Here is a 17,186-nt window from a genome sequence, read left to right as displayed (position 1 = left end):
CTGATGAAAACCTGATGTGGCCCTGCTGCTATGGCTGAGAGCTCCGGAAAGCTCAGTGAAAGTTAACAGTAAAAGTGGATCACATGCTCAGTGGAATACAGTGGGCTATTGAGGCAACTTCCATTGCGGTATGAAGATTGTTCACAACAGCCTGATTCATACTTGCTGGTGTGAAGAGTATCTTTGACTGGCTAGAATGTTAAACAAATGTGCATCTTACAAACCAAATGTATACCTGAGGTGAAAGAAATTATATATATATATATATATATATATATATATATACCTGCTACACAAGGTTCTTCATCATTACAACAGTTCGGCCAGAACACACAATGTAAAACTCTACTCTGGTTTGGGAGTGCTTTTTTCAGGCTCTTGCTGTGTAACCACAAACAGGCCATTCTCTTTGTGGCATTTAGCGCTCATTAGTGACGCCAAGCTGCCGTAAGATCTTATTATCAGAGGGATGGGGGGCTGGATGATTAGGCGGGGAGAGCGGTAATGTAGGGCTGGAGGCAAGGCAAGTCTTAATTACAGGATGCCTGCATTTCGAGGAGTGCCGTGCCATAAATCTTCAAAATGGCTCCCCTCAGTCTCTCTCGCTCAAGTTTGTAATAGATCTCCCCCCCATGCCTCCCTCCACCTCTTCCTCCTCCACAGAGCAACTMCCGTGTTCTTCCTTCTCCTTCTATCCAATCCACACCGGTCTGCTCTGCCAGCATTCCTACTGTAGGCTCCTGAGATAGGCCTAACCTGCCTGGGACAAGACAATCGCCTTGACAATAGAACTGTCTGGACAAAATGAGATCACATAAGTTACAGCAAACATAAACAAGAGGGCATATCTGTTTGCCACAGAGCATCTACAGTTGAAGGCAGAGGTTTACATACACTTAAGTTGGAGTCATTAAAACTTGTTTTTCAACCACTCCACAAACTTCTTGTTAACAAACTATAGTTTTGGCAAGTCGGTTAGGACATCTATTTTGTGCATGACACAAGTAATTTTTCCAACAATTAGTTAGACAGATTATTTCACTTATAATTCACTGTATCACAATTCCAGTGGGTCAGAAGTTTACATACACTAAGTTGACAGTCCCTTTAAACAGCTTGGAAAATTCCAGAAAATTATGTCATGGCTTTAGAAGCTTCTGATAGGATAATGGACATAATTTGAGTCAATTAGAGGTGTACCTGTGGATGTATTTCAAGGCCTACCTTCAAACTCAGTGGCTCTTTGCTTGACATCATGGGAAAATTAAAAGAAATCAGCAAAGACATCAGAAAAAAATTGTAGACCCCCACAAGTCTGGTTCATCCTTGGGAGCAATTTCCAAACGCCTGAAGGTACCACGTTCTTCTGTACAAACAATAGTACGCAAGTATAAACACCATGGGACCACGCAGCCGTCATACCGCTCAGGAAGGAGACGCGTTCTTTCTCCTAGATATGAACGTACTCTGGTGCGAAAAGTGCAAATCAATCCCAGAACAATAGCAAAGGACCTTGTGAAGATGCTGGAGGAAACAGGTACAAAAGCATCTATATCCACAGTAAAACGAGTCTTATATCGACATACCCTGAATGGCCGCTCAGCAAGGAAGAAGCCACTGCTCCAAAACCACCATAAAAAGCCAGACTACGGTTTGCAACTGCACATGGGGACAAAGATTGTACTTTTTTGGAGAAATGTCCTCTGGTCTGATGAAACAAAAATAGAACTGTTTGGCCTTAATGAGCCAAACAGCCGAAGTGGGGAGGGGGTGGGAAGTGTGCTTTGCTGCAGGAGGGACTGGTGCACTTCACAAAATAGATGGCATCATGAGGAAGGACAATTATGTGAATATATTAAAGCAACATCTCAAGACATCGGTCAGGAAGTTAAAGCTTGGCCGCAAATGGGTCTTCCAAATGGACAATGACCCCAAGCATACTTCCAAATTTGTGGAAAATGGCTTAAGGACAACAAAGTCATGGTATTGGAGTGGCCATCACAAAGCCCTGACCTCATCCTATAGAAAATCTATGGGCAGAACTGAAAAAGCGTGTGCAAGCAAGGAGGCCTACAAACCTGACTCAGTTACACCAGCTCTGTCAGGAGGAATGGGTCAAAATTCACCCAACGTATTGTGGGAAGCTTGTGGAAGGCTACCTGAAATGTTTGAGCCAAGTTAAACAATTTAAAGGCAATGCTACCAAATACTAATTGAGTGTATGTAAACTTCTGACCCACTGGGAATGTGATGAAAGAAATAAAAGCTGAAATAAATCATTCTCTCTACAATTATTCTGACATTTCACATTCTTAAAATAAAGTGGTGATCCTAACTGACCTAAGACAGGGAATCTTTACTCGAATTAAATGTCAGGAATTGTGAAAAACTGAGTTTAAATGTATTTGGCTAAGGTGTATGTAAACTTCCGACTTCAACTGTGTGTAGTCAATAGGGAGATTTGTGTGCTCTCTTCATCTGGTATAGGATACCCTTTTGGCTTCATAGCTTAACCAGGGGTCTGAGACATGATGTCTGGGGGCCGAATTGTATCCAGCCATCTAATCTAATGTGAATCTCAATGAATTCAGTCAATTCTGATTTGGCAATGTGGTAATTGCTATACTGTGAGCCTGTACTGTATATTGAAAATAAGATTTTCTTTAAAAACAATGGGCCATTCGCTAAAATTACTTTGGAGGTCCCTGGTTTAGACTGGAGATTAGCATGAGATTCATGTCAAAGGAAAGTTGATTAGCTGGGCCAAGCCATAGCAAAGGGTTTGGAGTACCAGTGGCGGGTGAACAAGACAGTTGGAGAGGTTGAGGGACAGCAGCAACCACTCTGAACAAGATTACCGACACCATCCCTGACAAGCAGAATCAATTTACTTAGGCAAAGCCATGGAGCATGCTCCTCTTTCTTTAAACAGTTAACTTTCCTGACACTAGAGAAACCCACCAATCAGGTTCCCCTTACCCAACCCCCAGCCTGAACCCTCTCTCTATCACCACCACTCCCTTTAGTTGGGCCCCTCTCTCTCATATTACTGGATACAGCTGCATCCTTTTCCCAGGAAACTCTTAGAGACCCCCCACAACACACCCATCTAATCCCCCTCCAAACCAGACCCCCCCCCCCCCCCCCTCATACCTCTAGTAGAACACATCTGTTTATCTGGCCTGGGTGGGGTTTGGGGGCTACAGGTTGTCACATCAACCTAAATCTATAGTATACACACTGATAGGGGTTGACCGTCTCCTTGTGTGCGATTGTCTCGCAAAGAGCTGTGTCAATGAGCAAAAACATTGGTGGTGAGCATTACTGTACATTACTTTTACGTGTGCCCCAGTGATACTGCGGCAAAGTAGGCAGGCGTTTTAGATGTAACTTTTAGTAGCAGGGAGTTTAACGTGAGCAGGTTTCCTGCCAAACCAGATTTCCTTAGATCCACCCAGAATGTTACAATGTGAATAGGCAAACGGATAGTCAGAGACCACTTCAATGCATTGTCTGTGCAACTACATAAAATGGTTGAGCGTGCCAAGTTTATTTGGCTGTTTACAATGTTTCTTCATTCGTAACTCTTGGATCATTGGACACAAGATAAGCAACATGTTCATTTCAAAATGCTCTAACTACTGTGTGCAGGTCAAGCTTGTCGTGTGGCTGTTGGGTTAACACACACACACAAAAAAAATCTGTTTCATGTCAAATATCATAAATAATTCAAGCGCAGGTAGCTGGAATTGGTACTCAAACCAGTTAAGATAAACAACAGCAACCGGAATCCCATGCAAATCATCATGGCACGTAGCACATAATTGGGCTAGCATTTGAACCCTATCCCACACTGCAATTGAGAGGGACTGCATTGAGCTGATGTGTCACACAAACACTTACCCATCTTTCACACCTGACAATCACCCCCGGGCAGGGCTGAACACACACACACACACACACACACACACACACACACACACACACACACACACACACACACACACACACACACACACACACACACACACACACACACACCACACACACACACACACACACACACAACACACAACCACACACACAATCGTCACACACACACACACACACACGTGGGGGATGGGAGGGAAAGGTCAGGAGGGGGAGGGAGCAAACATGCAGCTCGACTTACCAGTGTGAGAAGGTTCTGGATATGGTTTGTGAACATCGGTACATGATCGCTCTTATTCAAATAGTGCATTGTTCCTAGCTGTATCCCTCCTATGCTAGCTTTCTGCGTTTTCACATGGCTGTCAAGTGAACAAGGACAGTTCAACACCACAATGTGGTGCTGGCTGTTCCCTTTCACTCATTATCACACTCATACACACTCAACTCAAAGAGATAATAAAAACCACAGTTCCAAATAAGAAACCACATTAATGGAAATGCATCACAGTGAGGTAAGGAAGATAAAGAGCTAACAGTACGCTAGCTGAGTTTGCTAGCATTGAATTAAAAGAACCAACTGTTCTGAATTTATCAATTTGAGTTGGCGTGTAGAAACAGATAAATTATTGAGTTGAGTATAATACCCTTATTTTATGCTAGGGCCTACTACATTACACAACTAAGAGCTTACCTTTTTATCCCCCTAAGAAAAAAATGATCATCATAATTGTGTATATTTTGTGCCTTCTAGAGAATATTTCCACTCAAGAGGAAAATCATTTGTAGAAGTCAAGTCAAAGTTTTACTGGGCTGCAGGAACAGGAAATTAAGACTACATGGTAACCTGGCGGGTAAACGAAAGGTCACTGGATCGAATCCCCGAGCCGACATGGTACAAATCTGTCGTTCTGCCACTGAGCAAGGCAGTTAACCCCCAAATACAACTGCTCCCCGGGAGCCGATGACGTGGATATCGATTTAAGGCAGCCCCCCCCGCACCTCTCTGCATCAGAGGGGTTGGGTTAAATGCTGACACATTTCAGTTGAATGCATTCAGTTGTACAACTGGTATCCCCCTTTCCCATAATCTAAGCTCAAGAAGAAGGAACCAGCAAAGTATACTGTAGTTTGTTGTTGAAGTGAAAATAAGGAGCTAATACCTACAGGGTAAGTGACTTGCAGAATATACCAACGTTGTATGTAAATAAAGATTAACGTCTTCCAAAATCATCCCCAGTCTGTACCTCTTTCTAGTGTAGTGCGAAGACATAATTAACACAGTAAGAAAGAATGCACACTTGCAGATGGTCAATGAATGAATAGCAAAAGAAGTTCCACTCTGTATTTGAATGAGTCTGAAACTAGTCCATTTATGACTTTCCAGTCTGTCTCTCTCCTCTTTCTATACCCAAACAAATACAGAAACCTATGCATGAGCAGACATTTACTCATTTTAAACCTGAGAACAAATGCAGCCTTTCTGAGCACTATACCTACAGAGACAGAAGCCACTGTCAAACACGCTCCAACACATCTTAATCCTGACTGAATTCCCGATCTTTAAATCCAAGATTCACCTTATGAACAGAGGGTTGGGGGCACAATCAAGGGACTAAGATGCAGGGAAGTAAGCATTTRGTTGAACGGTGTATACCATGTGTATCCTGTACATAATAGAACTTAAAACTGAAACTGAAATACTCAGAAGCAAAAACAAAAGCTGTTTCTCGTAGTGAGTATTGCTGCATTTTCTAAGAACTGAAGAGAGTTGAGAGGATTGTCAAAATCATTTCAAGGAATTGATTTGTGTGGATTAAGAGTAATGGTGATAGCACATGTAATATGTTTGAATTCTGCCAATTAATGTAGTCAATAAAATAACTACATTTAAATGATTCAAGTAATCCTATATAGGGCCTATGGCAAAGTAATAATCATGTCTTTCGTTGTATATATTTACATTTGAAGTGAAAAGAGAGTGAACACRACTTGACGATACATGACATGGAAATAGAATGAACAAAATTCAAATGATACATGTATCCCATTCCCACTAACCCCAGCTGTTCTTACATACAGCCAGTACAGACTTTGATAATGAATGTAGAATAGTTGGTAGCTTGTGAGAGCCTCTACATGGCTAACTGCATTGATGATGTATTAAAGGTCTATCCTTACTACACTTAAATGATAATGCCAGAGAAGCCGATGTTTGGAGGATATATTGGCATGGGTGTCGTTAGGCCCGAGACGAAGTTGAGGCCTGGCAAACCGTGCCAATATACCCTCCAAAACAACAGCTTACCAACCTATTCAAATAATGACCGACATATTTTCATGAAAAACCTTATTTAGATGAATTTATTCATACCATTTCATCATTCCACGAGATATAGTCCTGACACAAATCTGAGGTTGCTACCCAAGCCATCTGGTCATTCGTTCTATCGGTTTGGTTGCCAGAGACACGACCCAGTTGTGAAGTCTTTTTGTTCTGCATCTATGGATGCGACACAATCGTTTGTTCTAAATGTTATACTGGCTGGCAATGTTCTTATCCCTTGCTTGTTAGCTAGCCAACTATGGCTAACGTAGTCACGTCAAAAAGTGCTGCCAGAATAACAGCAAAATAGCTGCATTTGCATTTGTTAAAGCTGTTTTCTAGTGACATTTATTTGGATACATTCATAAGAATGAGCTAATGATGCGCGATTTCACCTGGCATAGAAAATGTACTCTCTCATCAGAACACGGTTGTTCAGAGGAGCTAGCCAACAACACAGCTATCACAATCACTTCAAACTGAAGCTGGAAAGACAGCTGCATTTCATTTCATTTCATTTGACCTGTTTTCTATTGACATTTCTTTGTTTATATACATACAAATTACGCTGATTCATGATTTCGACTGGCTGAGAAACGCTGCCTGCCTGTCTGTCTCGTCTCCCGACCCCGACATTATTATGGGACAGCTGGAGATCGAATTTCATTATTGAAACAATGTTGCAAATGTCAGACAGACAGACAGCAATGTTTAAACAAATCTCCACTATTGAAAAACAATTTCTAGTCTAAAAGAAATGGGAGATAATGTCTAGATGCTTTTTAAGTGGAGATAAAGTTTATAAATTGTCTGGCTGGGCTGAAGAGAGTGGATTGCGCAGTGAGATGGAACAGAGTAAAAAGGCATTTCAACGGCAGTTTTAGCCGGTGGTAACTTCTGGAATAGACACCGTCTGGAATGCGATTTTAACCAATCAGCGTCCAAGATTAGACCCACCCATTGTATACAGTCTAATGAATAGTATCATGTTTATAAACGACAAAGAAGGTAGGGCAGAACTGTGAGCAAGCTGCAGTTTCACATGGCAGCAATGTGAGTGGGTGGGGAAATGTTTTATTGGCACGAACAAGAACAGGTTCTAGGAACGACAACATCACCTAACAAAACAAAGAGGTCCTTTATATAGATTGCAACCTTTCCACACTACATTACCACGTTAGAGACTGATAAGCGTAATTAAAATTTCTGCTTAGCAACGAGATAAACATCTAATGACTATTCATGTGCAAGCTGGAAGCATTTATTCAGCGCCAGTGGAGATGAAGTGATAATGTTGTCTCTAAACGTTGGAGAGATGGAGACAGAGATAGGAGCGAAACTCATGGTTCAAGCCAGTGTCACAAAACAAACCAGAGCCTGCGTCACCTAACAGGACCAGCAGACAATCTGGAGGGAACAGAAGACGTTATGTCTGGAGAGAAAGGCTCCAGTTGTTTGTGCAGCAGAGGGCTGGGGTAAGGCGCCTCAAGTGTCAATCAGAATGATTGATGGCTTGGGCTATGAAGGTAATGGTTGACGACAGCCCAGGTCCTGCCCCCTCAGCAGCCCTTTCCATAGGGCTCTTTAGGGAAGGAGATGTCCTGGTCGCGTGACCGGACCATCCAGATCAATAGGTTGTATGGGTGAACGTTTAACCTCTGCTGACCCTTGATTTGTCCTCTCCTTGTCAGCTGTCCTCCCCCATGTTGTGGAGATTGAGTTAAAGAACAAAGAAAGGAACCACGGAGGTGGTAGGAGGTGTGCTACTCAGCCTGGACTTGGCAAGCCCATCTCCTACCAAGACAAAACAGCTGACAAAGACCCACCATTGTCATATGAAGATCAGGGGGAGTCATGACACTGTCCACTYTTTTGACTTGAATCCTAAACATCCTCCAGATGTAAATGTATTCCAAACAAGGTGTGGCTTGCTAATCTCACACATCATGCTTTGTATGAATGTCACGCTCATAATGGGTCTTTACGGATTAAATTGTAAYTTCATATTTTACCCTACTGACATTTTCCTATCAGACCAATCTATTTCAAATAAGGTGGATTCAAAAATGCGAGGCAGTGTGAAACACTAATACATATCTTTGTATTATTGCACAAGGTCACATTCTAGGCTTTCATACAGTAAGAAGGTGGGGAGAACCAAATGGAGACATGAGAGTTTAAGCCTTGTATAGAAATTTATAGATTAGACACTACAAAAGACACAAGGCATCCACAAAGACAGATGTATGGCTTGAGAAGTCCAGCAATGTCAACCATTTTAGTTTTTTTATTGCTTTAAGCCAATAAAGGAAATGAAAGTTGTATAATCTCAGTCCACTCCCTGACAATGTATTAGCAGACAACTCACGGTTATGCCTAAATCAAATCAAGTTATGAAGAAATACAAGGCTAGACTTTTCAGATAACTAAAAACACTGTATAGGTGCCTTCTCTGATTCAGAGGGGTTGGGTTAAATGTGGAAGACACATTTCAGTTGAATACATTCAGTTGGACAACTGACTAGGTTTCCCTTTCAAACCAAATACAAAAAAGTTCAAACACCAAAATGTGAACACGCAAAAAAGTGCTGGCCTTTATGCAATCTTTGTTTACATTCCTGCTACTAGCTACCCCCCTTCAACGCCATATTGAGCGCCTGCCAATTTCCAGAATTCCCTTGGTTGCACAGTTCTGACATCAGCTGCAKAGTAACTAGAAGCTGGACACTTTCCAACACTCTACTTCATAGCCAAAGGCCAGTATTCACTACACTTGTACTGCTTGGCTGTTGTTCAAACTGTAACTCCTCCCTGCTCTCTCCCTCCCAGACCCTTTAGTTACATCCCTTAATTTCTCCTTGATTCAACAGGAAGACTTTAATAGGGCTTCCCATGTCGCTGTTTCTTTTGTTTTCATTCCATAGTTTTTTGTGGGATGCCAAGTTCCATTAACCCTGTTCCTTCTTTGTGTTAAACGGAGCCTGTCGCACACCCAAAGGTTCCCCAGGGCACTTTAAGGCAGATCTGTAGAAAAATTCAGTTGTCAAACTGTCTTCAGCATATGATCCTCCAATGGTCTGTTGTGCACAATACAAAATGGTTGGATCACAAGTAAATGCTGTGCGAACTGGARGCAATACTTCACTGATTTTGCTCCAAGTTTTGATTTCATTTATTTATAATCCGGCCAATGGACTACATTTGTATGAGCAAACCTTTATAGGCTAAATGGTTTCAGAGAGACAAACTGTTTTACAGTGGTTACACCAAAGGCAAAAGGCTTAAGTCACATTTGAGCAAGACTGTGTGTTACAAGGATGTTTCACTAATATTCAGAGTCATTGGCTGATCAATATCATGTTTTTAGGATTTAGGCCTAAATGTAGAAGTCTGTTAAATTATATTAAAAGCTAAACCTCAGGATATAGTGAAATTGTTTTTTTAGACAGTTCATATTTTTTTAGAATGAAAAAATGTAATTGTTACAATAAATAGACAGCAGCTGGTAAACACCAAGTCATACAAAATAAATAACGGTTAGAAAAATACTGAGATAAGCTAAAACGCAAAACTGCATGGCAGTTGCTTTTGACACGAACAAGTATGCTYGCCTAGCTATAGGCTACATGTATTTTGTCATTTGAGCGCTGACTAAACAGTCAGGAAGAAACTGTTAACACATTTCAGAAGCGAACATTAAGGAATGCCATCGGTATAGGAGTTGTATCAGCAGAATCGTGCTGGCGAGCAATCCCAATAAGTGGCACTCTGTATTGGCTCCAATTCGCCCTTCATTTCCTGTGGTCACTGCCCTTCCCCCATTCCATGTGTGTGTGTGCAAATCAATATTTAATGCCAAGTCCCTGATAATAGGGAGTGCAATGAATTTTTAAAGAGATACCCTCTTTACTGTCCATCTGTGTTCCATCTTCCCTGCTGTGTGTATTTAAAAATACAGAAGGAGAGAGACAAGAGTGGGTACAAAGGTTTTTTTTGCTTCTGGAGTTTTCTAGCCTGAGAATGGTAGTGTAATGGGAGAAGGGTTAGGCAATGGACAGTCGGGAGGTCAACACAATTATTTCTGAAGCACTCTCCGCCTTGTTTGTGGACAAGCAGCAGATTCCCCTTCAACACAATGACTGTTGTGATTAGTCAACTTTAAGGAACGTGGTAATTGTTATCCTAAAAGGCCCAAAAATACAAAAATCCCAGATAGTGGTTTCGTCTGGAAATCGTTAAGTTAAACGCTAATAATTTTACTTAAAAATGTCTCTCTATTTAAAAAGTGCTTGCAATGATCTTTGAATTGGACATGTTTGTTATAGAGGTCTGAATACACTGCATGCTGTCATCATAATTAAAACGTGTTTGAACAAATAGAAGAGGTGAATATGTATGTCTACACACTAGCTGCAGGGTTAATCAGTCAGTTCTGAACAGGGAGGTAAAACATGGAGTTTACCCTCTCATGGTCCTACAGTGCATCCATTTTATGCTAAATATTTTGCTGTGCGACCTAGACTTAATTTAGGAGCCAAAGTGCGGCTAGAAAAATCTAAGATTCTAGCTTTAATAATTTCTAATATTTTTCATTGTGCTTCTAAATTCCTTTGCGTGCGCCTACATTTTCCAACTTAGGCGCACACGTGCTCCTTGTAAAAAAAGGTCAGTGTTGTCACGCCCTGACCATAGAGAGCCTTTTATGCTCTATGTTTGGTTAGGTCGGGGTGTGACTAGGGTGGGTTATCTAGGTTATTGTATGTCTATATTGGCCTGGTATGGTTCCCAATCAGAGGCAGCTGTTTATTGTTGTCTCTGATTGGGGATCATATTTAGGCAGCCTTTTCCCACTGGGTTTTTGTGGGATCTTGTTTTTTTTGGTTAGTTGCCTGTGAGCACGCCATTAGCTTCACGTTTCGTTTGTGCTTTATTGTTTTTTTGTGCCGGTTCACTAAATAAATATGTTGAACCCATACCACGCTGCACTTTGGTCCGACAATCCTTACAACGACGTTCGTGACAAGTGTAGATCCCTGCCTCTGGTGAATYAGCACCAAGGCTGCTTCTGAAATGGCACCCTATTCCCTAGATAGTGCACTACTTCCTGGACAAAAGTAGTACAGTGAACAGGGTGCCATTTTGGACATAACACAGGTACATTTTCACTGTGGAAGTAGCCCCAAAAGCACCAGATTCTCACCTCATGTGATTGTGATAATGGATGGTTATGATGACCTATGCCTTATCAGATGTCAAATAGTAACAGATACATGTAGGCCTACAGGTTGGTAGAGAAAAGAAAAGTGAAAGATTCTCCCTCGTGTTTGAGGGAGTAAACAACTCAGAATGGAAAAAGAGGGCCGGGTAGTAGTAAAACAAGTGCTGTCATATAAAAATATCTGAGGATAGGTGTATGTATAGGTGCCAGGGGGTGGGGATGGGTCTCACTAAAATAACACAGTTCAAATGGCACTATACCAGGGGCAAATCAGTTTAACTGGCAAACATTATCCACTGCTGGTATAATTTGATATCCACCCAATGAATCATTTTTCAAATTCAGCTGCCTCTGGCAGATATATTCTATCAGAGGCTACTGGCAACCTGCCTAGAAATGTTGATTAATTAATGACCACATATTTTATCAGACCTCCGCCCAGACCACATTGAGGCTGATTTAGTCAGACCTTTCTTCAGCCAAGAGGATAGACACTCCTATGTTTCATGACCAGGTTTGACTAAAGGCAGCTATACACTGGCTGTCATGTAACATGGACATCCATAATACGCTCACCTGAATGTCTAGTTTGTATGTAGGGCCCACATATCAGATTGGAATGGTTCCAACTGGCACAGACTGATAGAGACATGCAGCATTCTGAGAGGGTCTGGGTCCAGAACGGACAGATTATCACGCTCCCTCAGGCACATTCCAACTGCCTCCACCCACCTACCCAAAATAAACTCTACAGTCTTAACCCCTTCCTCCCCAGGGAGAGGCACAGACCATCACAATACTTCTACTCAGCTATTATCGTAAGAAAAACACATTTAACTGGGGGGGAGGGGTAGGCAAAGAAAYAAAACATACTGGCACTCTTAATTATTAACTGTCAACAATATTCATCATTTCTGAGGTAACCATGATATAACTCGGATCATTTCAGCAACACTAACCATGTTTCCATCCACAGTTATGCGAATAAAGTCATACCGTACAAAATAAAATCCCGACAGCTGTGATGGAAACAGGAAGTTTCGATACAAAWTTTTATAAATGCCGACAGATCATTTGTTTGTTTGACATGGTGGGATTTTTTGTGTCTGTAAAATGTATTCTGCGAGAAATGGTGGTGGAAATGCCAAATATTAATATAATGGCCATTGTATCGAAGTAAACTTGGAGTCACTCGATGATATGGTGTGTGGTCCTCCCACTACGACTCGGTAAACCATGRAGTTTGTCAGGCTGAAGATGAAATAAGATGAACTTCACAGGGTGGTGAAAGTGCACAGTGCTCCTTTCCAATAAATACCGAGGGCCTTATTCTGGTGACATGATGATCGATGCTTGACAGCCGTTTGACAAATWAAAATATTCTCTCTTATCCATAATAGTCTCACCATGTAGACTGTATCCTCAAGCTGTCGGCTAGAGTGCACGTGCCGAGACCAGAGTAGGCACATTTGCTATTTGTGAGAAAACTGTAGAGTTGAAAATGCGATGGAAACATATTGAACRTTTAAAAAATGATTCGGTARATGAAAACTTAAGGGKAAAGGTACATTTTTCAGGACGTCATCACGCGCTGATTTTTATCTGCAACAAGACAATTTGGTGGAAATCCACCACTGGTGGAAAAACGTGAATATTCACAGGGTAATCCGTCGCCAATTGGWTGGAAACCTAGCTACTGACATTTCCTGATAACATGTACTACAACATGACAAATGCAACACATTTTGCAGTGGGTCTTATAACACAGTCAAACATTTGTTGAAAGCAACAATTTAAGTAACTCACATTAAAAAGGCACATATCCTTTTAGATAAACTCATAAGACGTGTAATTATGGTTAAAAAAAATGTAGTTACAGTGCAATATGACCAAGTACACAAACTCCCCTATACATTACCACCATTTTTGTGTCATTATTACATAACTTCCYAAGTCTGATCAAATAATGACAATCTGTGTAGCAAACCTTGCATTTCCCAATTTTTCTAAAATACCCTGTGGCAGCGTTTACAGCGGCTGGCTTATGTAGAAGTGCATATTTCTGACAGCTAGGCATGTTAGTGCTAACAATCATGTTTTATGGTTGATAATACTTTGTTTTCACACCAGATAATATCATTTAGGTTTAAATAATGCAATTGAATTCACAGGTTTAACCTATTATTTTCCCACAACTAACCTTTAGCATTGCTAAACCAGGCATTAGCATTAGCTACAATGGAAACATATGCATAAACAATGTGGATGCAGGACTGCCCTGTGTCCTGCACATGTTTTTTTTGCCATTTGCCATTGTTTTACGCTAGGAGTATAAATGCAATGTCCCAGCTTTAAATGTATGTACCAAATGGTTAATGTTTGTTCTTGAGAGCAACTAAATGTACTACTGCGCTCAACTACAGCTGCTCATAACCAAAATCCTTTACAGTAAACACGAGACTGCTAAGGAAGTTTAAAGGTAGACTCAGCATATATGACATCCTCATACACAACTAGGCGTCTTCCTGCTTACATCAACAGAATTGAAATTTGCCAAGACTCTTTCCAATGTGAGCATACCTCAATGGAGGGAGGGTGCAAATGGGAGAGCCCCGCTGTGTATTATGATATCCTACTACTACTACTACTGAGTGTACTATAACATTTACATTTTTGTCATTTAGCAGACTCTCTATCCAGAGTATACAGGGGCAATATGGGTTAAGTGACATGCTACAGGGCTCATGACAGATCCCCCCCCCCCCCCCCCCCGAGTCCTACCTGTCTGAACTGCTCTTCGTAGGTCCAGTCCCCATGGTCCAGACCACCCAGCTGGCTCTGGGATCCGTGTGGGGGGAGGATGGCCGCTCGGGGCTCCTGGTCTAGGTCGGTGCTGGGCCGGGCCGGTTTCAGCAGCTGGGAGTGGGGGTGCAGCTGGCGGTGAGGCAGCAGCAGGATGCCCTTCCCCGGGGCCACCGCCTCCCGGCCTGTAGGCAGGCCCTCGTTGACTAGCTCGTCCTCGTAGTCCTCCTCCATCTCCCCCTCAAAGTCCTCCTCATCCCACTTCTGCTTTCTGCAGCCGAGAGAAAAGCCACGCCACCCGCATGTTACAACACCATACACAAAATGGCATATACCTGAAATATACCTGTATACTGGTGCACTTGTGTAACCAGTAAGGGCAATGATCACATTCGATGGAAAGCTAGCTAACACACTATTGAAACTTTAAAAAGGTGTTGCATTATATAGGCTAAATGGTAAAGATTGAGGAAATGTGTATGAAACGCTCACCCATTACAAGTGAACAAAGACCAGACAAAACCCTAGACCAGAGCAAAGCACCCAGTCAGACATTCAAGGTGAAATGAAGACAACAGGGTAGAAGAATGAGGCAGTCCTACTCACATCTGCTCCTCTTCCACAGAGTCCATCATATCCTTGTACTGCTCCTCTCCTTCCTCATCCTCGTCATCCTCCTCCTCTCCCTTAATGCTGCGCTCTGAAGTGGGGCTGTCTGAGGCCCTCTGCAGCCCTGCCGCCACTGCTCTCATGGCTGCCAGCGCCGCCATCTGGGCGTGCTCCGCCTCGGGGGCGGGGCTTCCCATCAGCTCATCCCCAATGCGGGCGGAGGTACATCCGTGACCCTGCAGAGCGCCACCCTGCTGCAGCTGCTGCTGCTCCAGTTCCATCAGCAACTTGGCCCTCTGCTGCCTGTGAAGGTTCTCCATCACGGCTTGAAGCTTCATCTCAAGGGAAAGTGATGCACCAGTCAGTGGTCTCCTTCCCRTCCCCCCTGAACAGCTCCAGTCACAGGGGCCGGTGGGGGCTGCCACCTCTCTAAGCCCTGATGCTYAGGGGCTGGATAGAAGGCCTGACCAACTAACTCAGCGGCTGCAGAGCTCTTTTGACGGGTAGGTTCTTGAAGAGTGGGAAGGGTTCTTAGAGCGATGAGACATGCACTCGGACACTGTCCACAGCTCCCGAGCCGGAAGACTCGTGCCGTTTCTCAGTGCAGGGAAGGTCAGTGAAGTCTCACCACTTAGCAGCGTCCATGTGAGTGCTGTACTTAAGAACTAGTGGCTGAAGAMCTCTCTGTGGACTTCACGGGAAGGGCTTTACCAGGGCCGGTGGAAAAGAGAAAAACACATGTGAGACAAAGCACCAGCCACTGCTTCAACATTTTTTCACATGTTGGTAAGCACATACAGTACCAGTCAAAACTTTAGACACCTACTCATTCAAGGGTTGTTCTTTATTTTTACTATTTTCTACATTGTAGYATAATAGTGAAGACATCAAAACTATGAAATAACAAATATGGAATCATGTAGTAAKCAAAATAAAGTGTTAAACAAATCAAAATATATTTTCTATTTGAGATTCTTCAAAGTAGCCACCCTTTGCCTTGATGACAGCTTTGCACACACTTGGCATTCTCTCAACCAGCTTCATGAGGTAGTCACCTGGAATYCATTTCAATTAACAGGTGTGCCTTGTTAAAAGTTAATTTGTGGAATTTCTTTCCTTCTTAATGTGTTTGAGCCAATCAGTTGTGTTGTGACAAGGTAGGGGTGGTATACAGAAGATAGCKCTATTTGGTAAAAGACCAAATCCATATTATGGCAAGAACAGCTCAAATAAGCAAAGAGAAATGACAATCCATCATTACTTTAAGACATGAAGGCCAGTCAATTCGYAAAATGTCTATGCATGCCAACCATGTGATCTCAATCAGTTTCATGGGAAGATGCATTTAGATCTTGAGTTATGTAAGCTACAGCAGGGTTTCCCCAAAGTCGGTCCTGGGGCCCCCCTGGGTACATGTTTTGCACTACACAGGTGATTCAAATTACCAACTCATCATCAAGCTTTGATTGGTTGAATCAGTTGTGTAGTGCCAAGGCAAAAACAAGACATGCATCGGACATGCATAAACAAGTTTATTTTGCCTAGTGGTGCGCGCTGTTGAGTATTGGCCACCATTCGCACAATCATTATAAAATCGTATAATTAAAGAGGTGGTATTTTTGTCTTAAAGTAACGTTATACTATGCTATTATATTCGGTTCTGTATAATACTGTCATTATGTGATCTTTCAGACATTGATTCAGCTTTRTTAAATGAGCACCATTCGCCAGAGTAGTCTGTTCTCTGGGTAGCCGAACGAGTAGAGACGGTGCGCAAAGTAAAGAATCCTGCACATGCGCAGAAGCTTCTGACCTTTAGCTGTCGGGAAGAGGGGTCTAGAGAAGTTGGATCCGCAGCCACTCAGTTTCATTTGAACGACAGGGTGGACTGTAACAGGGTTGACAATTTTCTCTTAAATGTGTGTTGTGTGCAACAGGGAGGGGCAATTGAATACAAGCCTAACAAAAAAWGTAAACTAGCCTATCTTTCTATGGGTAACAGGGTCGACGMGTTACGCTCATCAGCTTTGACACTATGATTTCACTAATAGATGTTCAATGTTTCTTAATTATAATATCTATATTTAAGGAATAGTTTTAACATATTAAAACGAGAGTTCAACTCACAGGAGAGGGTTGACCTTCAACCTGAGGGACAAACGTAAATGAATCACATTAGAAAAGTAAAAATCTTCAGAAATTCCTTTCCCAAAGTTACAAAATAACTAGGGCTTTACAGTGATGGTAGAAACTTGGGAAAATCTTGGGGTTAGGTGGGTTAAAATATTCCTAGAAGTTGGTCAA

General features: G+C 42.2%; 1 protein-coding gene across 1 annotated transcript in view; it reads right to left on the bottom strand.

Moving 5' to 3' along the window:
• LOC111975563 (AT-rich interactive domain-containing protein 3A) overlaps positions 1–17,186 on the bottom strand; it is a 41,056-nt gene that overhangs the window by 9,196 nt on the left and 14,674 nt on the right. The window contains exons 2-3 of the mRNA XM_024003918.2: positions 14,880–15,587; positions 14,253–14,544 (exon numbers count right to left, since the gene is read on the bottom strand). Coding sequence (XP_023859686.1) covers positions 14,253–14,544; positions 14,880–15,220 — 633 coding nt within the window. The 5' untranslated portion in view covers positions 15,221–15,587. The remainder of the gene's footprint in view (positions 1–14,252; positions 14,545–14,879; positions 15,588–17,186) is intronic.

The sequence above is a fragment of the Salvelinus sp. IW2-2015 genome, linkage group LG16 (assembly GCF_002910315.2).
Source record: "Salvelinus sp. IW2-2015 linkage group LG16, ASM291031v2, whole genome shotgun sequence".
Lineage (NCBI taxonomy): Eukaryota > Metazoa > Chordata > Actinopteri > Salmoniformes > Salmonidae > Salvelinus > Salvelinus sp. IW2-2015.
Note: the sequence above shows the minus strand (reverse complement) of the source record. Positions and strands in the feature narration are given on the sequence as shown.